The 27677-nt window shown below is 51.5% G+C and overlaps 1 protein-coding gene across 2 annotated transcripts in view; it reads left to right on the forward strand.

The window, feature by feature from the left end:
- NPAS1 (neuronal PAS domain protein 1) overlaps nt 1-27677 on the forward strand; it is a 96200-nt gene that overhangs the window by 36908 nt on the left and 31615 nt on the right. For both annotated transcript variants that reach the window (XM_050928427.1, XM_050928428.1), the window contains exon 4: nt 11575-11648. In XM_050928427.1, the coding sequence (XP_050784384.1) occupies nt 11575-11648 (74 nt within the window). The remainder of the gene's footprint in view (nt 1-11574; nt 11649-27677) is intronic.

The raw sequence follows: 27677 nt of genomic DNA on the forward strand, positions 1-27677 counted from the left end.
GGCGCTGCAGTCATCATGGCCTGGGACCCCAATTGTGCTAGGTGCTGTACATTTTATTTCTATTAGGTGTATTACAGTAGCACCTATGTGCTGCATCATGGAGCAGGACCCACCGCTGTGCTGGGCGCTGAACAGACACAGAATGTAACAAAAAGCCTTGCCCCAAGCCGCCCTGAGGCTCTCGAAGCAGAAGCTGTGATTCTTAGGGAGTTGTCAGCTCCTACAGCTGGGGGCTGAAAAACAAAAAATCAGGCGAGTTGAGGCGTCAGTGACCTGTCCTGGTGTATGAATAATTTTCTATGTACGAGGCTCAGTCCATCTGTCTGTTTCACTGGACCATCAGCCCGTTCAGAGACCATCAGAATCTCACAGTGTGATGGTAAAGCTGCAGGCTCTGAGTAACCGGGACTGGAGTCCCGTACCCAAGATTCAGAAATTTCCACTTCCCACTTCAAAGTGGGGTCAAGGGTGGGAGGGAGGTGGGAGGTGTGTCAGTGGCTCAGTGCCCCCGGAGGGGCCCAGAGAGCTTGTTGGAACACCGGCGGCATGAACTGAGCCCTGCCTCTTTCATGCCAAGTAGAATATCCTGCTCAATTATTCAGCAGTGCTGGCTTGAAAAGGAAGGAGTCTGCTTGCGAAGGCGGAGTGGGGAGGAAGGAAGTGAGGTGCCTTTTAAAGAGAAATCTCGGCTCAGGAGAGAGCGTGTTGGACATGCACATTTTTCTGCTTTCCTAGAGATTGGGGCTGGGGTGAAACCAACAAAGCAAACAAACTTTAAAGCATCAGAGGGGTAGCCGTGTTAGTCTGGATCTGTAAAAGCAGCAAAGAGTCCTGTGGCACCTTATAGACTAACGGACGTTTTGGAGCATGAGCTTTCGTAGGTGAATACATCTGAGGAAGTGGGTATTCACCCACGAAAGCTCATGCTCTAAAACGTCTGTCAGTTTATAAGGTGCCACAGGACTCTTTGCTGGTTTTACAAACTTTAAAGCCCAAACCCCAAGTTCTGTGTCAGGGGAGGACAAGCTCAAAAAGGGAAGCTGAAAGCCTCCCCTTATGGAAAACCTCCCTCAGTCTTGGTATCTTTTTATTTTCAGAAGCTCTGCTCTTCTAGCTCGACCACCAGATATGGGCTGGAGGCAGGCACACCTGTGGGGGAGTGGGGCTCCCTGGCATGGGTTATGTAGGTCAGACTTTGGGTTTGTCTAGATCAGTGGTTCCCAGACTTGTTCCACCGCTTGTGCAGGGAAAGGGCGGGGCGGGGCAGCCAATTTGTTTACCTGCCGCGTCTGCAGGTTCGGCCGATCGCAGCTCCCAGTGGCCGCGGTTCGCTGCTCCAGGCCAATGGGAGCTGCTGGAAGCGACGGCCAGTACGTCCCTCGGTCTGTGCCGCTTCCAGCAGCTCCCATTGGCCTGGAGCAGCGAACTGCGGCCACTGGGAGCCGCGATCGGCCGAACCTGCAGACAAAGAGTTAGTGGCCAGCAAACTGGGATGTGACTCTACAGTGTACGAGCCTGCTGCACACTATGTCTGGCTGGACCCTGCTGCGGCACACTGAAATTTCTGCAGTGCGCAGTACCGTACTCCTGTGTCAAAACAGAATAGATCAAAGCACGCTAGAAAACTTTTGGCGTGCGCTGGAGTCACATCCAAGTTTGCCATGCGCTAACTCTTCGTGTAGACAAGCCCTAAGAGCTGGTTGAATTCTTTTAGTGAAAACCCCAGATTTTGGGGCACTGAAACATTTTGTGAACGTGTGTTGGTTTCGCGTATGCACTGGGTTGAAATGGATTCAAAAAAAGAGCAAACGTTCAAAATGACTTTTTGTTTGGAAATTTCCTTCCAATTTTTTTCCTTTTAACTGAGTTGAACAAATTGTTTCTTTCGGTCAGAAATATTTTTTTTTACAATTATTTTGGAATGGCCAAGGAACCGAAAAATTCCTTATGAGCCCAGTGCTGTCCGGCTGGGTGACTGACCTGGGGTGGTCTTCTATGCATCCCTTCTGGCGAGGGGAACATCTCCTTGGAGCGACCTCCCACTAAACCCTTGTGATTTGTGATAGTACCCAGAAGGCACTGCTCCCTGCCCCATTTATGCGGACAGAGTAAGTTTAGTGTCATTTTGGGGGTGACCGAAACATAGCTCTTTGCCTTCCCTTGGGTTGAGTTGCTCCATTGATTGGTTTTACAGCCCAGTCTTTCTTGCCTGTGGCTGTGATCTCTGCTTCCCCTCCTCGCTGCAGTAGCATTTAGAGGGGGAAACTGAGGCACAGAGCAGTGGTGCTGTGATTTCACTGTTGTTTTGTGTTTTGCCCAAGGTCACACTAAGTTAGCAGAAGAGCTAGGGATAGAACCCATGATGTCCTGAGCCCCAGCCACCCCTGCTCTAACCACTAGACACCGCTCCTCTCCCGGAGCCTGGATAGAACCCAGGAGTCCTGACCCCAGTCCGCACTGCTTATATTATTAGACATCACTCCCTTCCAAGATTCCAGAGCCCTGACTCTGAGCCCGCATTTCTAACCGCTAGACACCACTCCCTTCTTAGAACCAGGAATAGAACCCAGGAGTCCTGACTCCCCATCCCTCCCAGCTTTCACTTATGCACACATCATCCTTAAGCTAGGCATCAACCCAGCAGTCCTGACTCCTGGATCCCCCATACTCTAATTATTCCCTTTCAGAGCCAGGAATAGAACCCAGGAGTCCCAGCTCAAAAAACCCCTGCTCTAACCACACCAGCCCTCCCCTCCCAGAGCTGGTTAGAAACCCAGGAGTCCAGCCCCCTACCCAAACACTAGACACCACTCCCCTCCCAGAGCCATGTCCCCACTCCCTTCCTGCTGTCAGGTCCTGTGACAGACAAGCCCCCCCGGTCCTGGCAGGCCCCGAGCTGTTTGGGGCAACCCACGGGCTGTGTCAGGGCAGGAACTGGCCTCTCACTCGCCTGCCGTCTCGCTCAGCGTGCAGGGTTGGGCAGATGTTAGAACTGGCAATGACGCAGCTGCGGGAAAATTGCCTGGGGCAGGTTAGAGGGGAGTGTTGGTTGGTGATTAGGAGCCTGGGAGTCAGGACTCCTGGGTTCTCCACCCAGCTCTGGGAAGGGAGTATGGCTGAGTGGTGAGGGCAGTGTGGGCTGGGAAGGGAAAGGAAAGGAAGTGGGTGAAGAGAATGAGGCAGTGGGGGGTTGGGTGGGAAGGATGGGCTAGTATTTAAGGCCCTGGGCTGGCACTGAGGTTCAGTTCTTGTATCTGCTACAGCCTCCCTCTGTGACCTTGGGCCCATCACATGGGGCAAGATTTTCTCAGGTGCACAGTACCTACAGTCAGGGCCAGATTATCAACATGGCTCTGCACCCAGCATGCCAGGTGCTTCCAAACATTCTTCCCATGAGCGCTCTCTGCCTCAGTTTCCCTCTCGGTACGACGGGGCTTATGCCCCTGCTGTAGCTTCCAAGGGACTGTGATGAAGGACTCATTAATGACTGGGCAGTGTGCAGATATTAGCGGGGCAGGGAGCATGTACAGGAACCTGGATAGGGAAAGGGGGGCTCCCCAACCAAGCAAGAGGCAGTGCGGGCTAGTGGTGAGGGGCCAAGCCTAAAAGCCACCAGACCCAGGTTCTGTTCCCAGCTGTGCCAACTGGGCAAGTCACTTCCCCAGTTGTCTGCCCCTTTGTCTTTTGTGCCGTTTAGACTATAAAGTACACACTTTGGGGCAGAGACTGCATATCTATGAAATTTGAGCCTCTAGGTGCTACCGTAATACACATAATAAAGGAGGACCTGCAGGCTGATGTGATCACATGGAGGCGTTCCTGGCAGGCTGATGTCTTGCGGCATCACCCAGGGCTGGGGCAGGTTATTTCTCCGTTCAGGAGACGCGTAGCTCCTTAACGCTGTCAGAATCTCCAAGGCCAAAGGGACCACTGTGATCATCTGTCTGACCTGGTAAAGCAGGGAGCTCTCTCCTGGCAGGAGGATGCCACGGAAGGGCTTGTTGTTGTGAGGCAGCTTTTAAAGATGCTTTGCAAACATTCTTTCAGTCTTGCAGCCCCTGTTGTCCCGGGGGAAACTGAAGCATGAAGCCATGACTTGGTGAAGGTCACAGCGCAAGTCAGGGACACAGAACTCTGGAATCCTGACCCCCAGCCACCCACTGGACCACACACTCTCTGAGAGCGGAAGAACTGAACCCAGCAATCCTGTCTCCCATCTCCACCCCAGGGATAGATCCCAGGAGTCCTGACTCCCAGGCCCCTCTCCTGTCCTTAGGCCCCCTATGATCCCAGAACCACAGAATAGTCCCAAGGAGTTCTGACTACACCCCCTGGCTCTAACCTCTAGATCCCACTTCCCTCCCAGAGCCATAGGACAAAACCCAGCATTAATTCCCAGCTCCATCCTAGCCCCAGGAACAGAACCCCGGAGTCCTGATTCCCAGTTTCCTTGCTGTAACCACTAGACACCCTCTACATGCTCCCAGAGCCACAGCATAGAACCCAGGAGTCCTGGTACCCTGAGATCAGTGACACAGAGACCCTGCTCTAACCACTACCCAGCACTCTCCTCTGTAACTTAAAGTTTGTGCTGAACGGAAATGGATGTAATATAAGCCTTTGGCTCCCCTTTCCCTCTGAACCTGTCCTAACAGACCAAGGAGACGTTGAGGCTGAGATGAACAGCAGGGGGTTGTTATTTGGTGCTTTGTTACTTTAAGAGTTGGCAACTTTCAAAGTATTAAAAAAAAGAAGGTATTTTTCATATATATATGTCCCCCCCTTCCTCCCTCCCTCCCAGCCTAGCAGCTTTCTAATTCCTACATTAAATGCTTTTAATTATAGGAGCATTCGGTCTGACCTGCGGGGTTATTTCAAGAGAGGCGAAATGAAGGAATTAAAGAAAATGACAGAGAAAATTGCGGCAATTAGCGGAGTTTGCATTGTTCGGCGTGTCTGTCAAGGGAGCTCTGTGTTTGTTAGTTACAAGTAAATTCATACAGATAACAGAGGGAGCGATTATAAATGCCATCTCGGCTGCTGCATGGTGCTGCAGCTATTTTATTATTATATATTTTTTTTGTTTAATTCTTTGTAAAATAATATTTCTCCTGCAAAGTAGGGCCCTGGGAAGAAAGGACTTACTCTCTGCCCGCACCTCCTTCTCTCTCCCAGCCCTGCAGGGCATCTGTTAAGCACCGGTCCTAGAGGTTCATTCCATGTCTGCTTCCAAACAGGAGCATTTTGTATGTGTGTAAATGACTGCACAGTTAATAAAGGAGATTGGCTGCTTCCTGAGCTGGCCTGGGCTTGTAGTTAGAGCCCTGGGTGCCTGGGTTCCATCCCCACTTCTTCCACTGTCCTAGGGTGGGTGTTTTGACAGGAGAAAGTTGTGCTGCTTTAACAGTTTGGGGTGGCAGTATCGGTGTGGCTATTCTGTATGGCTGGGGAATAGCTGGAGCAGGAAAAGGCCACGTCTACACTACAATGCAGTGTAGCTGGGCTGGCCGGGGGTTTGATGAGAAGAGATTTCTGAGCATCACAGCTGGGCTGGCAGAAGCCCCCTAGTATGCTGGCAAAGCTGGGCTTTTACTGGCATAGAGCAGGGGAGCTGGGAGTCAGGACTCTTGGGGAGGGGAGTGGTGGTTAGTGGTTAGAGCAGGGGGAGAGGAGCTGGAGGTCAGGACTCCTGGATTCTCATCACGGCTCTGGGAGGGGAGGGGGGTCTAATACAGCTTGTCTCACTCTAGGGGAATGGAATACATTTTACCAGTAAAAGCTCAGCATTGCTGGTATAAACTGCATTCACACTAGGAGTCCTTTGTGGCTATAGTTTGACTGGGATAGCTACACCGGTATCGCCTGCCAATAGGAGTTTGGGGGCAAGCAACTTAATTAGTTTTAAGAGAGCTGGACAAATATCTGAGTGGGACGGTATGGTGGGGCTCTTGTGATTGTGGGGGGCAGGACTGAGGAGCCCTGTGGCTCACTTCTGGTTTCTCTCTTATGTACTTAAAGCGCATGCTTGAAGGCTCCAGCTGGCCACTTGTAGGGGTCAGGAAGGGTTTTCCCCCTGCAGTGCATTCTGGGAGACTTTCTTTTTATCATCTTCCACTGAAGCATTGGGGATGGCCCTGGCTGGAGATGGGATATTGGACGGGGTGGGTCAGGGCTCTGTGGGGGCATCTAGTGTTCTCTTTCTCTAGTGCTTGGCTGGCTGGTTCTTGCTCATGTGTCTGAGTTGAACTGATCACCACGCATTGGGTTGGGAAGGAATCCACCCCCCAGGTCAGATTGGCAAGGAGCCTGAGGGGTTTTGTGCCTTCCTCTGCAGTGTGGGGTGCAAGTCTCTTGCCCGATTACCTGGGTAGATCTCAGTTAACCATTTCCGTGCAATGGCAGGGGGCCCTCAGTCCCTCCTGTTCTCCGCCTGTGGCATGCAATGGTCTCGTCTCCTGTGGGCCGTGGTGGATTTTCGGTTGTTGGGATTAGTGTGCGCAGGGCCGGCTCCAGGCACCAGCGCAGCAAGCTGGTGCTTGGGGTGGTCCAGGGAAGGGGGTGGCACGTCCGAGTTCTTCGGTGGTGGGTCCCTCAGTCCCTCTCGGAGGGAAGGACCGGCCGCCGAATTGCCGTCCAAGAATGAAGCGGAGCGGTAGAGCATCGGCCAAAGTGCCGCCGATCGCGGCTTCTTTTTCTTTTTCCTCTTCGCCGCTTGGGGCAGCAAAACCCTGGAGCCAGCCCTGAGTGTGCGGTTGCTGGGAGGGGCTGGCAGCCTGTGATGTACCAGTGGTCACGTGCACTAGGAGAGCTCTTGATCCCTTCTGACCTTGAACTCTGTGAGTCTATGAACAGGATCCAGGTTTTCTGAATCCCAGTCCAGTGCCCTGGAAGCTTTGTGGAACACTTGAAAGGCCTCGCCCCTTGAGGGCTAACGAGGAGCGGGGTGAAGAGCATTACAGCCCGCCTCCAGCCATGGGCCTTGAACCCGGGACACGTATCAGTTGCAAACTCCCGCGGCTAGACATTAGGCACCTTACTTCGACTGGCCAGCTCCTTGGGGCAGGGCCTTGCTTTTAGTTCTGTGTCTGCACAGCACCTAGCGCCTAGCAGCCTGGTCCAGCATAATGGAGTCCTGGGGCGCCTACGTGCTACCATAATACACCTAATAGAAAAAAATATGTACAGTGGCTAGCACAATGAGGTCCAGGCCCATGATGGGTGCCTAGGCACTACCGTAATACATATAATAAACTGTAACATTATTTAATCTAGACTGCTGGGTACCCTGCAGAACTGGCTTTGCAATAGCATACGGAGGCAGTGTGGAGGAGCAGATGTGGGAGAGTTAGGTATTATTCCTAGCTCTGTCAGGGGCTGCTGGGTTACCTTGGTGAGTCATTTCCCTGCTGTGTGCCTCAGTTTTCCCTGCTGTAAAATGAGGAGAAAGATACAGTCTACAGCTGGGTGACATTTTTCAGGTGAAAGGTTCATGGCCCAAAAATGCTGATTAAGCAACACCAAAACATTTTGTGACTTCGTGCTGATTTCAGTAAATTGTTGGCTTAGGAAAAACAAAAAACTCCAAAAGTCTCAAACTGTTTCATTTCACTGTGATTGTTTTTTTCAGTTTGCAATGACTTCATATTTCAGATTTTCCTTTGATTTTATTTTTTTTAATTAAATATTGTCAAAATCAAAGCAGGACATTTTGATTTTGTCAGAACCAAATGTTTGATTTGACCCAAAAATAATTTTTTCTCCAACTTTTCCATTTGCCATACATGTCTAAAATTTTTATTTTCGGTCCAACCCAAAACAATTTTTTTAGACTTTTCAGAATTGCCAATGAATCAAAAAATCTGTTACTCACCCATCTCTGATATTGGCCACCTTTGTAAAGTGCTTGGAGATCAAGCATCCACGTAGGAGAGGAAAGTGTTACTATTAAGTGATCAATTTGCACCTATCTGGCACTTGTGGAGGATCTCAAAGCAATTTACAAACCAGAACTATCTTCCTGATCCCTGTAGGAAGGAGGAAAATTATTATTACAGATGGGGAAACTGAGGCACAAGGCAGGGGGAGTGACTTGCTTCAGAGTCTCACAGCTGTTCCCTTGTGTTTTATAAAGCAGCACTGCCATTCTGTGCTTAACTCTTCGAGGAGAGGAAAGATCCTCGTATTAGCGAGAGTTTTACAGTAACAGAGGGCAGTGGCGAAATGAAAGTGTATGGGAAAGAGGTTTGGGAGTGAGGGTGGAGGTGGTGCTTCCAGGTTTGGGCAAAGGGGGCAGACAGTGAAGCAGAAGGACACATGAAAGTTGAAGCAGCAGAGGAGAAGGTTCTTGTACCCACACTAGGTGGCTTATGGGACAGAGCCGGGGAGGGCAGAAAACAGCAGGTTGAAAAAAGAAAGCCATTTCCCCTTGAAATGTCAAAACTCTTTTCTTTTCATAGGGTTCAGAACAGACCCAATTTTGATTATTTAAAAAAGAAATTAGTGATTTCCCTCCCATAAACTCACAGATTTTTAAGACCAGAAAAGGACCGTTGTGACCATTATCTAGTCTGACCTCCTGAATAACCCTGGCCAGAGACTCCTGCCCAGCTACTCCTGAGTTTGATTTCAGCCAATTTAGAAAGAAAAAGAAGGAACGCGAGAGTGTGAATGCACCAGAGAGAGAGTGGAGGGGTGAGGGGAGATGGAGGGAAGGAAAAAAGAAAAGAAAGAAAATATTTAAATGAGAAAGTCAACACACAACCAATTTTACTCTTAATTTTTTGGTTCCAGTTTCATTGAAAAAAATTGTGGGTTTTTTTCATGAAAATGTTCAGTCCATCAGTGGGGCATAAAGGGGTCAGGAGACAAGTTTGTTCCATGTGGGGAGACTGCTGAGGAAGGTGGCGAAGGAGGGAGCTGGTCAGAAAATGGAATTTGCATCTTGTGGGGAAATCTGTCACGGGGGAACTCATTTTCGTCCTGAATTGGAATGAAGTGTTGAAATTTTGAAAATGGCGCATGGGTTGAAAATTCCCAAAGAATTCATTCTGGAAGCCTGTGAACGTTTCCTTTTCATAACCTCAAAGCGTTATTTTATAAATGTCAGAATAAACTATATACAATATGATATTAAATATCATGTATCAATATAACAAAATGAAGATTTTTCACGTGCCGTAGAAGTCAAACCTAAATGAATCAAAGCAAGAAAGTTGAACTGATTTATTTTAACATTTTTTCCAGCAAAAATTTCATCGAAATCGACCCCTTTCGGATTCAACACAACTGCGTTTTCTGATGGAAAACGGTTCTGGCAACATTTTTTTCGGCCAACTCTAGCGACAAACCCATGGGGAACCACTGTGTTCATCCTGGAGGCGACCACCTCCCCTCACCCTCCGTCACCTTGCTCCTTGTTGTCTTGATCAGTTCGGCTCCTGCCCCCACCTCCCTTCCAGCTCCTCCATCAACCCCAAGAGCCAGGGATCTTTGCCTTCAGCTGCTGTGAGCCAGGGCTCTGTGTAGCAATGAGAAAAGCCTGAAAGAAAGGTTAAGCTCAGGTCCTGTGAACCTTTCAGGCTTTTGGGGGAGCTGTGAATGCAGAGCTGATAAGTATTCCACTGCCATCCGCCTGGAATGTTCAAAGGACAATGGCAAATTCTCTCCCTCTCCCCAGTGCAGTGGGTCTCTCTGGTTTGCGTGATGTGCAAATCCTCCTTCACCAAGTTTTGTGTGTGTGTGTGTGTGTGTGTGTGTGTGTGTGTGTGTTAAGATGCAGGATGAGACCCTGGCTCTGTAAGATCCCCCCGCCCCACAAACCTCTAGGAAACAGACACTGCCTTATAAATTTCACTGGACTTCAGGGAAACTTGTCCTCCCTCACTTCTTGCCCTTTGTTAATCAGAAGTAACTCCACTGGAGTCAAGGGGGCTGATTCCCATCGCCCTGATCTAGGTGTAAATCAGGAGTCACCACACTGGAGCTGATGCAGTAACACCAGTGAGGGTCCTTAGGCAGCGTCCTTACTGGAGAGTTAACTCAGGTTATCTGCAGAATTGAGCCTAGCTCAGGCGAGAGCAGCCACCTGTCCAAGAAAACACAGCGCAGAGGGGTCGTGTTAGCGGCCGGTGCGCTGGGCTGAGTGACGCTGTAACTTCTGACCCCTGGCAGGGCAGCCAGCTTGCGTTAAAAGCTGCACTGCCCTTGAGTGACGGGTGTCTTGTGTGTGGACGGCACTTGAGTTATAACTCGCGTGAACGCTGCCTGGGGGAGACTGGATGCGACTGACATTCAAGGCATAGACAATGCTTATTTCAGCCCGTGTGCCCAGAGCTGCTCGCCCCGCTTGTTACCCCGGCTGGGGAAGAACCCCCCAGTCGTTCATTTCTCCTTGATGGAAGGGCTGCAGCTTCCATGCTCCCGAGTGTTTTGGGCCTCCAGGTGGGTGGTGCGGGCGGGACATAAGTAGCTCGCCGTGACCCTGCGTTAGTTTCAGCAACCTGCCTTGCCCCAAAGTGAGAACAGCTGAGACTCTGGGAGGCACAGGAGACCCTGATTCTGCCCCCCATCTCCAGCTGCAGTGGGGATGCCAGGCCGGAGGGTGCTGGCTCAGGGACTGGACTGCTGTCTACTTCCTCCCTGTCCTCATCCTGGCTCCTCTCTTTCCTCAGCCCTCGACACAGAATCCTGCTGTGCCCCCACCCCCCACGGTCTAGTCTCGGTCTGCATCCCCCCCACCCCATCCTGCTCTCCGCCCCCATCGCAGATCAGGTCTAATGCAGCACATGAAACAGGCCTGCATTGTGAGCTGTCAGCCACTGGGGTATCACTCCAAGCCAAGGATGGTTTGGAAAATTCCCACTGGGTGGCGGGTGGGGTCCAGTGGTTACAGCAAGAGGGCTGGGAATCAGGACTCCTGGGTTCTATTCCTAGCTCTGGGAGGGGAGTGGTGGCTAGTTGTTAGAGCATGGAGGTGGGGCTGGGAATCAGGACTCCTGGGTTCTATCCCTGCCTCTGGGAGGGGAGCAGGACCTAATGGCTGGGAGGGTGCTGGGAGTCAGCTCCTTGGGTTTATTCCCAACATGAGGAGGGGGGCTTAATGGTTAGAGCAGGGATTTGGGAGCCAGAGCTCCTGCTTCTGCCCTTGACTCACTCGGTGCCTTAAGCAACTTCTGTACCTTGGTTTCCTCCATCCTTCACATGGGGGTTTACCTGTTCCCCCCACCCCCAGCATGCATGTGTCTGAGGTCTAAATCAGTCATGTTTACAAAATGCTTTGGGCTCCTCAGATTGCAGCTGCTAAAGACAGGCAAAGTTCTGTCACTGACTCACGACCCCCCCAGCGCTCCTGGGGAGTTAGGGATGTATTTGCTACCATCCCCATTTTACTGAGAAACTGAGGCACAGGGTGGGGTGGGGAGAGTGACTCAGTCAAGAGGAGGGAACTGGAGGCTACTGGTTCCATCAGGCTTGGAACCGGCGTGGCCCAGTCCCTCACGATCACACCCACGGGCTGGGGAGAGCGGGCGCCATGCGGCAAAGGCCGGCTCTGACCACTTGCATTCCTCTCTGCAGGTCCCGGCAGGAGGAACATGGCAGCTCTGCTGACCAAGCTCTTTGAACAGCATCTGGGAGGACACATTTTGCAGGTGAGTCCTGGCTTCCCAGGAATTAACGGGTTACAGGGGATGCAGAGGCCAACCTGGGGAGAGAGGTGAATTGAGCATTGCCTGGCTAATGGGGAATGCAGGGTTGGGGAGGATAGGACAATGGTGTGTGTCTATTGGAAAGGGGGACAAACCCCATGGCCAGATGGCGTTGGTTGGGGTGGTGCATGGGGGGAGGGTTCAGCAAAGGCTGAACATCAGGGAAAACTCTCCTGGTCTAGCGAGAAGGGGTTAAAGCTCCAGGGGGAGAACAGGCCCCCTCTCCTGTTAAAAGCAGAGTGCGCATCCCCTCATTCTACTCCCCTCCCAGTTCCCTCTCCTCCTTGGCTGGTGAGAGATCTGGTCCCTGTATGGGGCCTGGGGGCCAGAGAACACCCACAGCTCAGTGTGCTCCGCCCACACCCCCAATCCGCCCGACCTCCGGGTGCTGGATGTAACACAGAACCTGGACCAGAGGCTCCCAATTTCCCCAGGCTATAGGCCTGAACCGATGCCCCCTGAAGCCAATTGGACGCTTTCCATTCACTCCAGGGGGTGCTGGATTGGGCCAACTGGCCTCTCCATCTCCCCTGCCCACCCCAGGCCTAGGGAAGCGCGGCAGGTTTTGGCCGTAGGCTCCACAGGTCACCCAGGGGAGGCAGAGGGGAGGCGGCGGATTCACGGTCTCTGCTCCCGGTGCCGTCCTGCAGCTTGGATCCCTGGCATTTCAGGGCAAGCGCGGCTGAGCCAGACAGATCAGGCTAATTATCACTGGAGAGCTCTCATTTCAGCCGTCTCCCCAGGCTGCTGCCTAATTGTCAGAAGAGGCATATGGTAATATTTTAAACAGCAATTAATCAGGCTTCTCCCCTTCCCTTCCCCTTAACCATCCACCCAGGCCAGTGACGGACACGGTGCAGAGGTGCCTGGAGCCCTGGCAAAGCAATTTCCTGGAGTGACTCTGTTGGGTCCTGATTCTCTGTCGCTTTGCCCTCTGGGGTCCCCATTCTGCATGGCTTGCCTCTGTGCGCCAGTGTGGAATCTAGCTGTGGCCCCCTCCCAATCCAAAGGGAATGGACCATGCTTTTTACATGTGAGCACCCAGCACCCCTTGCCTGGTGTCCGCTTTGAGCTCCCAAGCTGTGCAGGGTCAGGCTGGCCCAGTACTTGGGTTGGAGACAAGTCAGACAACCCCGGGGTACTGCAAACGGGGAGATGGTGCTATTCCATCAGCAGCGGGGTTGACACTAATGGGGCCATAGGGGGCGCTGTGCTGCAGGGAGTGGGGTAGGTGGCGCTCTTCCCCTCTGAGTTAGTGCTGACCCCATGTGGTGCTAGGGGGTGCTGTGCTGCTGAAGATGTCCATGAGGTGCAAAACTGAAGGCCTGGCTGCTTGTAGTGTTGGCAGATCCCCGTGGCACTATCTGTGCGATTAGGGATATTGATTCCATCCTGGGTAATTGCACTTTTTGTCCTTAAATACCCCCGCAATTTCAAACAGAAGCAGGATACTTTCTTCCCTAAAACTGCTGCATCATTTTGCTGTGCAGCTGTCAGACAATAGCTATGTTCCACCCCAGAAGCGGCTGCCTTCAGTGCTGGGTGAGCAATCCCTGTATAAACAGCCCCTGAGCCCCACCCCAGAGGTGGCTGCATTTCAGCACAGGGTGAGCAATCCCTGTATAAAAAGCCACCGTGCCCTATGCCAGAGGTGGCTGCATTTCAGTGCTGCACGAGCAATACATGTATAACTAGCCCCTGAATCCCATCCGAGAGGCAGCTGCATTTTGGCACTAGGTGAGCAATCCCTGTTGTGGTGCCCCAGCCTAGAGGTGGCTGCATCTCAGCGCTGGGTGAGCAATCATTGTATAAACAGCTGCTGTGCCCTACGCCAGAGGTGGCTGCATTTCAGCACTGGGTGAGCAATTGTTATATAAACAGCTGCTGTGCCCTATGCCAGAGGTGGCTGCATTTCAGCACTGGATGAGCAATCCCTGGCTGTTTTCACCTTTCATCCCGTCAACACGATCCCATTCTGAGTGTCTATTGCATGACATGGCCATGGGGGCCAGAAAGTGGGGGCAGTTTTAATTTGATTTTATGTGTTAAAATGAGAGCTATGCCTGAACCAAACTGGGGGGATCTGCAAACCACCCTAAATGGGCCTGTACAAACCACCAGAGCCAAGGAGTTTGGGGGAGCTCGCAGACAGATACGTATGTTAGAGATGCCTTCTCATGGGCCATCCCATGAGCCTGGTAATTAGTGCATTTTGCTGCCACCTTTGGGCACTGGGGATTCTCCCCCTGCCCGGGCCAGCAGGAATTATATTGCCCCTGGGGCGAAGGTGAGCTTCTGGAGTAGCTGCATCAGTCAGCAGATTGCTCTGAATGTCCGGAGGTCCCCACTAATACATACGTGTGCACCTTAGTCTGGAGAACAGGGCACCAGACTGTGATCCCGCAGACCTGTGTGCTGATCCTGGTCCCTATGACCATGGCCATGCACTTCCCTATCTCTGTGCCTGTGCCAGATCTCATGTGTCTGTGCAGCCCCCAGCACATTACCGTCACCCCCACCCCCAGTTTTGGTCGTGGTGACACCAGTGAATCCCTGAAGAGGCCTGGTGACACGGGGGAGCTGTTCTGCTGGGATAAGGGATTCCCAAGCCCCCAAAGATGGAAAAGGCAGGAATGATGAAGGAGAATTTCTGAGGCAGCCACCATCAAACTTTCACTGGATGCAGGCCGAAGGCTTCGTGCAGCAAACCTGCCCCAGACTCCAGAATGAGGCTGAATGCTGAGTCCAGCTGAGCCATCCCCCCAGCTCTTTCTACCTACCTGCCATTACGGTAGCACCTGGGAGGAGCCCTATTGTGCCAGGTGCTGCACAGACACTGTCCCCGTTCCAAGGAGCTTGCAGGATGGGGGGCTCTATCCTACGAGGCAGTGACTCTGAAAAAGGGTGGAGTTTTTTTGTGGCGGGGGCAGGGGAGGGTGATGGATAATCAGCTGAACATGAGCTCCCACTGTGGCCAAAAGGGCTCATGCAGAAGCAGGGAAATCTCAAGCAGGAGCATAGAGGTTATTTCCCCTCTGTATTTGGCAGTGGTGCGACTGCTGCTGGAATCCTGTGTCCAGTTCTGGGGCCCACAATTCAAGAAGGAGGCTGATGAATTGGAGAGGGCTCAGAGAAGAGCCACGAGAATGATTAACGGATTAGAAAACCTGCCTTATGGTGATAGACTCAAGGAGCTCGATCTATTTCGCTTAACAAAGAGAAGGTGAAGGAATGACTTGATCACAGTCTATCAGTGCCTACGTGGGGAACAAATATTGAATAATGGGCTCTTCAGCCTAGCAGAGGCAGGTCTAACACGATCCGATGGCTGGACGCTGAAGCTAGACAAATTCAGACTGGAAATAAGGTGTAAATTTTTAACGGTGAGAGTCACTAACCACTGTAACAACTTACCCAGGGTCGTGGCGGATTCTCCAGCACTGACGATTCATAAATCAAGATGAGATATTTTTCTAATAAAGCTGCTCTGGAATTATTTCAGGGCAGTTCTCTGGCCCATGCTATACAGACAGCCAGTCTAGATCATCCCGACTGGCCTTGGAATCGATGAGCTCACCATCTAAATAAACAAAGAGAGGATCATTACCTCCAGTTTACTGAGAGGGAAACCGAGGCACAGAGTGATTAAGTGATGTACCCAGTGCCAGCCAGAGCCAGGGTAGAAACCCAGTGTCTCTTGAGTCCTAATCTCTTAAGCACAAGATCTTCTGAGAACCTTACTGTCAAGGTCTGCCGTCCCTGAAATATCCAAACACCCTGATCACTCACCCCTCAAAGCGCAATCCCCCATCTAGCACTACGTCTCCTCGCAGGCCCTGCCCTGATGCTTATGATTTGAAGGAAAAAACCTGCTTGGTTATGGTTAAGCTTGGAAGGATTTGACTTTTATCAGTAAATGTCGGGAAGCGTTCGTTTTGCAGCACACATGCGCCTGGGCACAAACCAAAGCGAAGAAACATTCTTTCCATCGATAACAATTGAAATGTACAGATTGGCAGCATAAGAAAAATGCTACTTGAGAAGTCATTAGAGTTGGAATTAAGGATATTAACTTTGCCTATTTTGAGATGTGACGTTGACGATTTGTGTTTTAACAGTTCTAAAGCTTTAACTTTTGAATCGCAGCCTCTACTGTCATAAAATAATTATTGTCTGAGCCCCCTCCCTGTTGTCTGTCGCCCCCTCTCAATTTCCTGTGACTGTAAAAGTTTAAACCGATAACAATGTTTATACGGAGGCTTCTAACCCATAATTTTGCACAACCGTGAAACTTTATATTGATAAATATCTGAAAAATGCTTAAAAATAAACATTGAGATGACCCATCAAAATGATAGAAAACTAAAACTCCAATTCTGCCAAGCCTAGTTATGGAGCTGATGCGGTTTTTCAAATTTCTGAAGAGCCACAACTAAGTATTGCCTGCTATGGAGAAGGAAGCGGCTATGCATATAAGTAAGGCCTTACCAAATTCTCGGCCATGAGAAACGCGTCACGGACTGTGAAATTTGGTCTCCGCCTGTGAAATCTGATCTTTTGTGTGCTTTTACCCTATGCTATAGAGATTTCACGGGGCAGACCAGCGTTTCTCAAATTGGGGGTCCTGACCCAAAAGGGAGTTGCAGGGCGGGTCACAAGGTTATTTTAGGGTGGGGTCATGATATTGCAACCCTTACTTCTGTGCTGCCTTCAGAGCTGGGCCGCTAGAGAGCAGCGGCTGCTGGCTGGGAGCCCAGTTCTGCAGGCAGCGCTGCCGTCAGCAGCAGCACAGAAGTAAGGATAGAAATACTGCAAACCTCATATCCCATACAATAACCTTTGTGATCCCCCCACAACTCCGTGTCTCCATTTTGGGTTAGGACCCCTGCAATTACACCCCCCTGAAATTTCAGATTTAAATAGCTGAAATCATGAAATTTCCGATTTTAAAAATCCCATGACTAAATTGACTAAAATGGACCATGAATTTGATAGGGCCCGACGTATAAGAGACTGGGGCCCTGGGATGCTGGGGAGTGCCTTAGACTCTGATCTTATAGGCAGGCACATTTGCAATTTGTGGCTGCAGATTTGTGCGCTGGAATCTAAGCTTCCATTTAATTAAAAATAAATAAATCCATCTCTCTAGACCCCAGAACCAATAAATCCATCTCTCTAGACCCCACAACCCAATTTTTGTGCATTTGGGTTGTTTCAGCAAATTGGTTTTGCTGCAAAAATTTGGGGAAAAAAAAGTAAAAAGAAATCAGAAAAAATGAAAATGCTTCATTTCGGCATCTTAAAAAAAAGTTTTGATTTTTCACTTTGAAAAATGACTTTTTATTCAACATCGCTTTTAAAGCCGCCTGAAACCGATTGAGCGGTCAAAGTCGATAGATACGGTACCTAGAGAGGGAAGGAAAAGAAAATAGAGACCTGGCATTTCAGGGTCCTAGGCCAGGGTGGAAGGGAATTAAAATGGAGCCGATCCTGAAAACACCAGGACAGGCAGCATGGCAATCCGGGCTGAACTTCAGACCAGGCAGGGTGTCCCTTCCTGGCCCCAGCTATGTGCAGTCTGCCTTGGGTATTGTTGTCTCCGGCAAAGGACGGTAAAGCTGAAACTGGAGATGTCCTGAGCTCCTTCCTTACCTGCTTTCTAAAGCAGCTGGTTCGTCTCCACAAACGGGGCCAGGAAAGTTTTATAACCAGTTATTTCTATTGAAAAGTTTTGTTTGGCCCGAAACCGTTTCTCCTCCTCCCTCTCCCCACCCTCACCCCCAACTTTTCGAGTTGCCAAAAGTTTTAGAAAATTTTGTTTTCAGTCCCACCCGGAATGATGCGCTCCCTCCCTCCCCCACCCCATTTTTCAGACTTGCCCGCAAACCAAAAAATCTGTTCTTTCCCTAGCTCTAGGACAGGGGCCGCACACCCCCGAGTGGGTGGGGGCCTTTAAGGAATCTGATCCTGCACATCCCAATTCTTAGCAGCCAAAGGCCATTGTGGGGTGTTTCACGGGGGCGGGGGGTGCTTTGGGAGGTCACAGGATTGGCAGGGAGGTGGCAGTAAAATGGGGCTGATCCTGAAAATGGTGCAAAAGGCAGCAATGAAATTTGGGGGCCTAGCTTTGAAACTGGGGAGGGCGTCCCTTCCTGGCCCTGGGTTTGATCTGCCGGTTCTGGATCCCATCTGCCTGGTGAAAGAGGAAATCCTTCATCCATGAGGATCACTCCCATCCCTAGTCAGTATCCTGCTGTGTCACATTGCTGTACAGCAATGAAACAGTGGCTAGGTTCCACCCCAGAGGTGGCTGCATTTCAGCACTGCGTGATCGATCCCTATATACACTGCAGCCGTGCCTCACCCTAGAGGTAGCTGCATTGCAGTGCTGGCCTGATCCAACCCTAGCAACCCACCTGATCAGTCTGATGCAGGCGAAATGAAAGGCACTGTTGGCATTTATCCGCAGCCTGCAGAAGCTCCTAGTCTTTGCTACCTGGGCTGCTCCCCTCCAGCAATTACTGCCCATCACCCAGGCGATGCCATCAAGCCTCTGGATTTGATCTCCAGTTGGCTCTAGGAGAGTGGTTGCGACTCGACAGCCGCTGACCCCGGGGCTGACTCTGAGAAGAAGGCTGCCATCTCTGCTCTGCAGGCACCTTATTGATTTGGACAGCCCCTCGCAGGTTCTTCGCATGCAGATTTCCCAGGAAGAAACGACCGTGCTCGTTCAATCTCTGAAGGAAACCCACCAGCACTCCAGCTGCGATTTATGCCCCCAGTCCTGCTTCCTTCCCACTTAAAGCCAGCGCCTGGGGACTGAGCCATGCAACACGAGCGTGTTTGCACAGAAGGGCAGATCCTCCCTCGCCCTGTGCGTTGCACAGCCCTGGTGAACCTCACCCCCATTCTGAGCGGGTAACATTTAGCCTGGGCGCAAATGGCCGAACACGGCATAGCTCAGTGAGGAATCAGGCCTTGACTGATCATGCCTCGCTTGTGCTTTCTCAGCCTGATCTAAATGCAGCCAGGTTTCCTAGCCAAGACGAAGCCTAAAGGCTCGGCCACATCTGTGCTCATCTAACCCACCGGCTCCAATTCCGTCTCTCCTCCATCCCTAGTCAATATCCCTTCTGCTTTAGTTCAGGGAATGGGGCCGTCCCTTGTTCGATTGCCAGGGTGTCGCTGCCCCACTCGGACCCACCGAGCGAGCTAAAGAGAACACGAACTGGAGAGGAGAGTCAATACTCCACGAGTCAGCATCTTTCAAAAGGCCACCCAGCAGCCCCCCTTGAGAACGACCGAGAACTTCCCCCCCTGAGCGCCAGAGCAATTGGAAGGGGTGGGGGATTTCCTGCCTGCGGATGCTCTGACCTGGGTCCCAGGCCTGCAGTTTGCTCACGTTCTAGCTCAGACCAGTGGACAGTCAAAGCCCATTTGGACTGAGAATTCAAGAGCAAAATGAAGACCCCCTCACCCCACCCTTGCACCTGTCATGTTAATTCAAACTCAGGCGGGTTTTTTAGCTCCCCACCAACAGCTTCCAATTAGGGTCCCAGGCAGCAGAAAGCAAGGGATAAAAAATAGCAAGAAAACTCCATTCCTGGTGTAAGATCCATCAAGTCAGGGGTGTCACAAGGGCAGATCTGACCCTGTTGTCACAAGAGTTAGACGGGTTCGTGCTAACGGAAATGGTGGGAAAGGAGATTAATAATACGACAGCTCTAGCAGTTATCACGCGTGGATCTCAGAGCACTTTGAGAAAGGTCATCAATATTCTACTCTCCATTTTATGATGGGAAAACTGAGGCACGGAGAGGAGAAGTGACTTGCCAGCAGGCTAGCGGCTGAGCCGGGAATAGATCCTAGATCACCTGAGTCTCAGCCTGTCGCATTTTTTTTGGGGGGGGGAACCCAGACCAGTGAGAAGTGGTGAACCCTGAGTACTTTAAAATGTTCAGCTGCTCTAGCTCCCAGCCTGACTACAACCATGTGCCGAGTGTCTGTGTGTTGGGCAGCCCTGATTCAGCAACTCTGACTCCAGCAACCTGCTTGTCACCCCCCAGCCATACCCTGAGCTCCCCCAGCCTTGGTGACCCCAGCACACCCCCCAGTCCCGACTTTCCCCCAAACCCAGCACTGGGTTGATTCAAAATAGAAGGTTGATTTCGAATAAAAATCAGCCAAGTTTCTGTAACGGAAAAGAGAGTGGTTTTAAGTGTGAGGGCTGCAGTCAGAAACGGGAACCAAAGCAACTAAAAGTGACGGGAATGGACTTTGTTGGTAGACACAACAAATCCTGCACCTCATGGAGGGTTAGACATATGTCCCATTTCACAGTAAGGATTTATGTTGTTCAGAGCAGTGGTTCTCCACCAGGGGCACACGTACTACTGCGATATGCAGAGGTCTTCCAGGGGGTACGTCAACTCCGCTAGAGATTTGCCTAGTTTTACAAACAGGCTACATAAAAAGCGCTAGCACAGTCGGTACAATCCAATTTCATACAGACGACAACTTACTTATACTGCTCTAGAGACTATACGCTGAAATGTAAGTGCCATGTTAATATCCCAGTTGAGCTATTTTACGATTAGGTGGTAAAAAGGAGAAAGTCGGCCATTTGTCAGGGACACCGTGTCTGGGCCACTTTTGTCTTTCTAGGGCTGATTTTGTAAGCAAGTCATTTTAAAGTGAGCTGAAAGTTGGGGATATGCAAGACAAATCAGACTCCGGAAGGGGGTACAGCAGGCTGGGATGATTGAGAGCCACTGGACTCGATGATGCTTACAGTCCCTTCTAACCCTATGGGTCTGGGAAAAACACAGTGATTAAGACCTGAAAAACTACCAGGATGGTTATAGGGAAGATTCTTACCACACCTACAGCAAGGTGGCTCCCCCGCTCCCAACCCCCTGCCTAGGGTCTCCCACCATGTCCTACCTAGGGGTTCTTTGCCCCTCTCTTTTATAGTCCAGAGACTTCTCCAAGTCCAGGATCCCAGCCGTGGGGAAAGATGCCATGGCTTTCCCGGGGAAGGTTCCAGGCTCTTTTTTCCCCGCTGATGCTTTCTGCAGTGCAAAGCAATCTGTCCCTGCAGCCTCCAATACGCCCATGCATGGCCACTGAGCTGCGATGGCACCTGGATGGAGGCGTCGGCCTTTCCTGGTTCCCTACTTCCCAGGCTTGTCTGGGTCAAGCATTTTAGTTGCATATTTCCTTCCCATTTGTATAGTGCTTTAGGTGTTTCCCGTACGTACCCCGTGCAGGAAATTAATGGTCAGTGTGTCCTTGGTTTTCCAGGGATCCCTTACACAACCCCCGTAGATATAGATTATGACATACGTGAGCAGGGGTACTCTGAACTGGTCGGCCCACCTGACCTCACTCCCCGATCTCAGTGCATTCATTGGCATTGGGAAGCAGGGTTCCACTTCAGGATGTTTATCCCACATCTATCCATGGCAGGTTTCTGACACCTTTCTCTGCAGTATCTGGTGCCAGGTGCTGTCCAAGGTGGGATACTGGGCTTGATGGGTCTTGATTCTGATCCAAACCAGACAAGTCTCGTGTTCCTGGTATAGAGATGGGGCCAGTTCCTTCCCCGTGGGACCCTCCAGCCTGTGAATCTCCCCCTCGAAAATCATCCTGTTTGAAGTAGAAATAATCACAGCACCTTTTGGCAGCCACCGGGGTGTTTGGGAGACGGTGCATAGGATGGACATAGGGTCATGGATCCAGTTCCCCCTCGTCAGATCATCTTTGGTTGTTTGCCCCCCGCTGCTCCTACTGGGAGGCTGTTCCAGACTCTCCTTTCTCTGATGGTTAGAAACCTTCTCCTAATCGGCAGCCGCAACTGATTCCTGCTCATTTCTTCTTGGGCCAACACTGTCTGTTAGCTTCACTAACTCATCTCCCTCCCTGGGGTTTCCAGCCACCACCAGCTCAGCTGTCCTTGCAGCCTGTGTCTAGCCTCGCTCCTCTGGTCTCCTCTCTTGAGATCGGCTCTCCAGCACGCTGCTCATGGCCCTAGCCATCCTCCGCTCCTGTACCAGTGGGAATTACTCTTTTGGGAGCATCTTTCCTGCCATCTTGCTCAGCTTCAGTTCCTCTCTGGGTTGGCAAAGGAAGGGACAGCTCAAGGGGACGTTGTCTTATTAACTCGAGCAATCCTCGCCGGGGCAAAGGTAGGAAGTGATTTTTCTCAGCACATCAGTGGCAAAGCCAAGAACAGAACCCAAGAGTCCCCGACTCCCACCCAACCACCCTGCCAACCATTAGGCCCCAGTCCCCTCCCAGCTGGGAATAGAACCGCAGAATCCTGACCCCGCCCCCCTCCTCTCCCAGAGCTGGGAATAGAACCCAGGAGTCCTGACTCCCAGCCTCCCTCCAATAGCCACATGGAGCAGACAGAACAAAAGCTGCTTCTGTTGCACAGCTCAGCCCCTGGTGCTCACGTCCCCCCCGAAGCAGGGAGGTCCGCCAGGACCTCGGGACAGGTGTTGTGCACCCAGCACCGAGGTGAGCAGCCGCGTTATTGAGTTACTGGCTTGCAAGCCGGCGCTGCGCCGAGGGGCAGAAACATAATGTGATTGCGCTGCTCGGCCAGGCCCTTGCAAACTGCATTTCCTCCCCAGCAACCCCCGCCGCGTCCCAGGCACCTGCTGCCTTCCTGGTACCCAGCGCTCACCCCGGGACTAATGCAGCTTCATTCCAAGTAATTGTATTATGGGCTGGGGATAGGGGGCAGGGAGCTGTAGGGACAGGGGTGGGTCAGCTTGGCAGCTGTTTTGCGGGCAGTCAGGTGGACGTGTGTGAGGCTAGGGGGGAGAAGGGCTGTTGGGGGGGGGACCCCAGATCTCAGGGTGACCTGCAGTGGAATAGCCTGGTGCTGCCTGGTTCATAGGTTGTAATAGTTCCTCCCCCACCCCTTTTAATTTAACCCCATAGTTTCCAATCTGCCCCTAAGAGTTGCCCCCTCCAGTGTTACAACAGGCAAATTGCACCGGGATCCACCCGCCAGGACAATCAGGAGCCCCTTGCATCTCCCCATTTAGAAAGGGAGGGGATGGGTGTGACCCCCTGGAAACCTGCTTGTGACCCCATCCCCCCTGGAGGTGCACAGCCCCAGGTGGGGAGTCTCTGATTTAAGCCATTATCTTTCAAAGGGCATTCAGTAATAATTCATTATAATGCCATATATAGTAGTTATATAGGAGCTATACTTCCTCCATGAAATAGATCCCAGCTCATGGAGGGGAGTGGTGTCTAGTGGTTAGAGCAGGAGGGGCTGGGAGTCAGGACTCCTGGGTTCTATCCCTAGAGCTGGGCGGGAATATAATTCATAGCTCTTATATAGTGTTTTTTTAATCAGAGGATATCAAAGCTTTACAAAGCAGGGCAATAGCCCCATTTACAGTTGGGGAAACTGAGGCACAGAGCTGGGAAAAGACAAGCCCTCCCACCGGGCCAGTGGCAGCACCAAGACTAGTACCCAGCTCCCCCCCATCTCAGCCTAGTGCTGTAGCCATCAGCCCATAGCGCTCCCATGGTATTTGTAACTGGGGGAGCATGCCACTGTGCGGAATAACACCCTGCCCAGATGTTTAGGATGAGCAAGGTGGGGGTCAAACTGGGAGGGGAGTGAGTCATTCTCACAAGCCACACCCATAAAGCAAGCCCTGCCCACTCAAGACGACAAATTGAGGTACCAGATTGTCCAAGTGAGAAAGGAAGAATTAAATGTGAAAGTTACTATCCCCTCCAACACTGAAAAGGTTTTAAACACAATGGAGTAGAATCCACAATCTGTTTTGGGATGGTCCAGAGAGGGTTCTGTGCCCAGCTCTGGGAGGGGCATGGGTTAGAGCGGCGGCATGGGCAGTCAGGACTCCTGGGTTCCCTTCCCAGCTTTGGAATAGCGCATCTGGCTTTGAGCAGCAATTAAAGAGTTAACACTGAGATGTGGTGTGCCATTACTAGGTTTCAGAGTTAACGTGCCACAGAGCTACAGGAGGTCAGTTTGCTTTCTCTCAGAGCTGTTGGCGGCAGACGTGGCACACTCGGTTCATGATGCTCAAGGTTTTCTCTGCGTAAGACCTAGAGACTTAATGAGACTTTTAAACGGAGGCTGAGATTCCACAGCCCCCCCAAAACAGCCCCACCTCTGTGAGGTGGCCCAATTAAACCAACCAACCAAACTGAGACCCCTGCTGCGGCCCAGAGATCACGCGTAGCTGGGGCCAAGTGCAACCTCCAGTTGGCAAAGTTCTAGAAAATCCGGAGCTGGAGGCAGACTCTAAGAATCTCTCCCCCCTACCCCCTTAGACAAAGCATGAGGTGTCCCATATCCACTCCAGCTCAGACCCATCTCTCTCTCTGCAATGCAGGGTCTCTGTCCCAGAGCTGGCTCGAGGGAGACAGGCTCTGCTGGACTGGGATGGGGGCACTGGGTAGGTTCTCCTCCTTTCCCTTCCATACTCCTTCCCTACCTGCCCATTTCCCCTCTTCCAACCTTCCTCCGCCTGCTGCTCTACCTGAGAGCTGACCACGGGGAAGCCAAGCTCAGAAGCTAACAAAGTAAGGAACAGCCCGGCCCACAGCACTCCGTGCCCCCGTGGAAGAGACAGGGCTCCATCCTTGGCAGGCACGGATCTCTCTCCCCAGGGCCAGCAGAAAATCCCAGATGCACCAGATGCTCAAGTTGACTCCCAGAACATCCGACATATACGGCCTTGCCTACTGGTCACTACTGCCCCCCTCCCTAGGCCTTGAATAGAGCCCAGGAGTCCTGACTCCCAGCCCCACCTCCTCCCCTGCTCAATTCACTAGGCCCCACTCCCCTCCCAGAGCTGGCAGTAGACCCCAGAAGTCACAGAAATCGTTAGAAATGTAGGACTGGAAGGGACCTCGAGAGGTCATCTAGGCCAGTCCCCTGCACTGAGGCAGGACTAAGTATTATCTAGCCCAGCCCTGACAGGGGTTTGTCCAACTTGCTCTTAAAAACCTCCAATGACGGAGATTCCACAATGTCTTTGGGTGATTTGTTCCCGAGCTTAACTAGCTTGACAGTTGGAAAGTTTTTCCTAATGTCCAACCTAAATCTCCCTGGCTGCAATTGAAGACCATTGCTTCTTGTCCTGTCCTCGGAGGTTAAGAAGAACAAATTTTCTCCCTCCGCCTTGTAACACCCTTTTATGTATTTGAAAACTGTTATCCTGTCCCCTCTCAGTCTTCTCTTCTCCAAACTAAACAAAGTCAGTTTTTTCAATCTTCCCTCATGTTTTCTAGACCTGTAATCATTTTTGTTGCTCTCGCTGGACTTTCTCCAGTTGGTCCACATCTTTTCTGAAGTATAGTACCCACAACTGGACACAATACACCAGCAGAGGCCTTAGCAGCATGGAGTAGAGCGGAAGAATTACTTCTCGTGTCTTGCTTACAGCACGCCAGTGAATACAGCCCAGACTGAGGTTCACTTTTCTATGCAACAGCGTTACATCCTTGACTCATGTTTCATTTGTGATCCACTCTAACTCCCAGATCCCTCCTACGTGGCGCACTTTGCATTTGTCCTTATTGAATTTCAGCCTCTTTATTTCAGACTATTTCTCTAGTTGATTATTTTGAATTTTAATCCAGCCTTCCAAAGTGCTTGCAACCCCACTCAGCGTGGTATCGCCCGCAAATGTTATAAGTGTCTCTAGCCTGTGTTTGCCAGAAGCTGGGAATGGGCGACAGGATGAATCGCTTAATGATTCCCTGTTCTGTTCATTCCTCTGGGGCACCTGGCACTGGCCACTGTCGGAAGACAAGATACTGGGCTAGATGGACCTTTGGTCTGATCCAGTATGGCCATTCTCATGTTCTTAAGTGCACTTTCTATGCCGTTATCCAAATCATTGGTGAAGATATTAACTAGAACCGGACTCAGGACAGAGCCTTGCGGGACCCCACTCGATATAGCCTTCCAGCTTGTGAACCACTGATAATTACTCTCAGTTTTTCAACTAGTTGTGCACCCACCTTATAGTAGGAAACTGATATCCAGCCCCCCATGCTAACCCATTCGCCTCCCAGAGCCAGGCACAGAATCCTCGCTGAGCCATCCCAGAACAGGCTGGATTCTAGTCCATCATGTTTAAAACCTTGTTGGTGTCAGGAGGGGCTGAGAGTTTTCATGTTTTAACTCCTTCCCCTCCCACACCTGTAATAAACTTGACATAGGAATAATCTGTTGGGGGGGGGTGTAGTTCCCACCGCCCCCCCCACGGACACACACATCAATTCCCCATCACATGAAAGCCACCCTACTCCCCCTAAAAGGGTGTCAAGTGTTTAATTACTGTTGACCTGCGAGTGGCTCATCGCAACCACTTGATAAAAAAGCAATTTTGTCTGGCAGCGGTAATTAACGCGGCTGAACGTTAATGTGACTGTCATTGGCATTCATCTCCCATTATTATCATGTCTCTCCATAACAGGGTAGTGAGGGGGATTGCACGGGCACAAATGTATTCAGGCGGCATTCAGAACAATTGTGCCTGTTCCTTGGATCCACGTGCATGCACGGCCTGTATCAGAGACCAGAGCTGGTCTGGTGTCCCTGCCCCCTTGGGTTGGTCCGCGGGGCCGTCTGAGCAGTGCTGAGTCCGTCTCCTCCTAGGGCTTTGCAAAGAAGCAGGTCCAGTGTCCTTATCCCTTCTTGCAAGGTGGTGGAGTGACTCACCTCAAGGTCCCATGCAAGGGTAGTGGCAGGGTTTGGAATTGACCCCAGGTGTCCTGGCTCCCAGCCTATCCTGCTCTAAATGCTAGCTACAATATCCTTCTCAACAGCTGGGGCTAGAACCCAGGAGGCCTGCTTCCCAGCCCACCCTGCTCTAATCACAAGACCCCATTTCACTCCCAGAGCCAGAAATAGAACCCAGGAGTCCTGACTCTCAGCCTCCTCCCTGCCAGCTCTAAGCACATTCCATTCCCTCCCAAAGCTGTGAATAGAACCCAGGAGTCCTGACGCCCAGCCCGCCCGCCCCTCTCAGCCATTAGACCCCCACTCCCCTCCCAATAGCTGGGAATAAAACCCAGGAATCCTAACTCCTATCCCGCCCTGCTCTAACCCACCAGCCCCCAACTCCCTTCCCAGGGCTGGCAAGAGAACCCAGGAGTCCTGGCTCCCAGTCCTGTGCTCAGTTCACTAGGCAGGAAATCAAGGCCAGCCACAGCTTGGGGTTGGGGATGGGGGGGTGGGTAAAGAAATCTGCCACCTAAAATCACCCAAGTTTGAAGCCAACTGTACAGCTGCATGAAGTAGAGCCAGGGCAGCCTGTCTGGACTGTCCAGTGCCCCCTGGTGGCCAGGCTGGGAATCCTGTGCTCACACTGTGCTCATCAGCGTATAGTGCACTCTAGTAGCTATGTGGATCTTCTTAATTTATGGGGTGCCCCCCGTGCTCCCCCCCGGGAGGGGAAGGCCTCAGTATGATGATGGCTGTTCCTCCTCAGGCGGCCAGCACTGAAAGGGTTAACAATGTTGTGGGAGGGTGAGATGTCATTGGGCAGCAGGGTTAACACGCCATTCAGCTGAATGGGGGCAGTGCTCCACCGTGCAATACAGCCATGGTATAAACAGGTGTAATGACATTGAGTTACACCAGTTTGACCCTTAGAGGCATCTTGACTCCTTTGCAGATGCAGTTCAGGAGCACTGCAGGGTGTCCTGTCCAGTGGGGTAAATCCTGGCTTGGGCCATCACAAATGGGTCCGGTAGTCAGTCTAATCAGCCCAGGTGGGGGAGGGCAGTTTAAGGACCCCAAAGTGCCTTAACAGACTGTGATAACCTCACCCTACACTGAAATGCAGCTGCCTCTGGGGTGAGGTACAGCAGCTGTTTATAAAGGGCAGTATCATCTGGTGCTGAAATGCCGGGATTTTCTTTCCTGAATGTGACTCCCTGCAGTGCACCTTAACTTAGCTG

This window comes from Gopherus flavomarginatus, chromosome 18 (genome assembly GCF_025201925.1).
Source record: "Gopherus flavomarginatus isolate rGopFla2 chromosome 18, rGopFla2.mat.asm, whole genome shotgun sequence".
In the NCBI taxonomy this organism is placed as follows: Eukaryota; Metazoa; Chordata; order Testudines; family Testudinidae; genus Gopherus; species Gopherus flavomarginatus.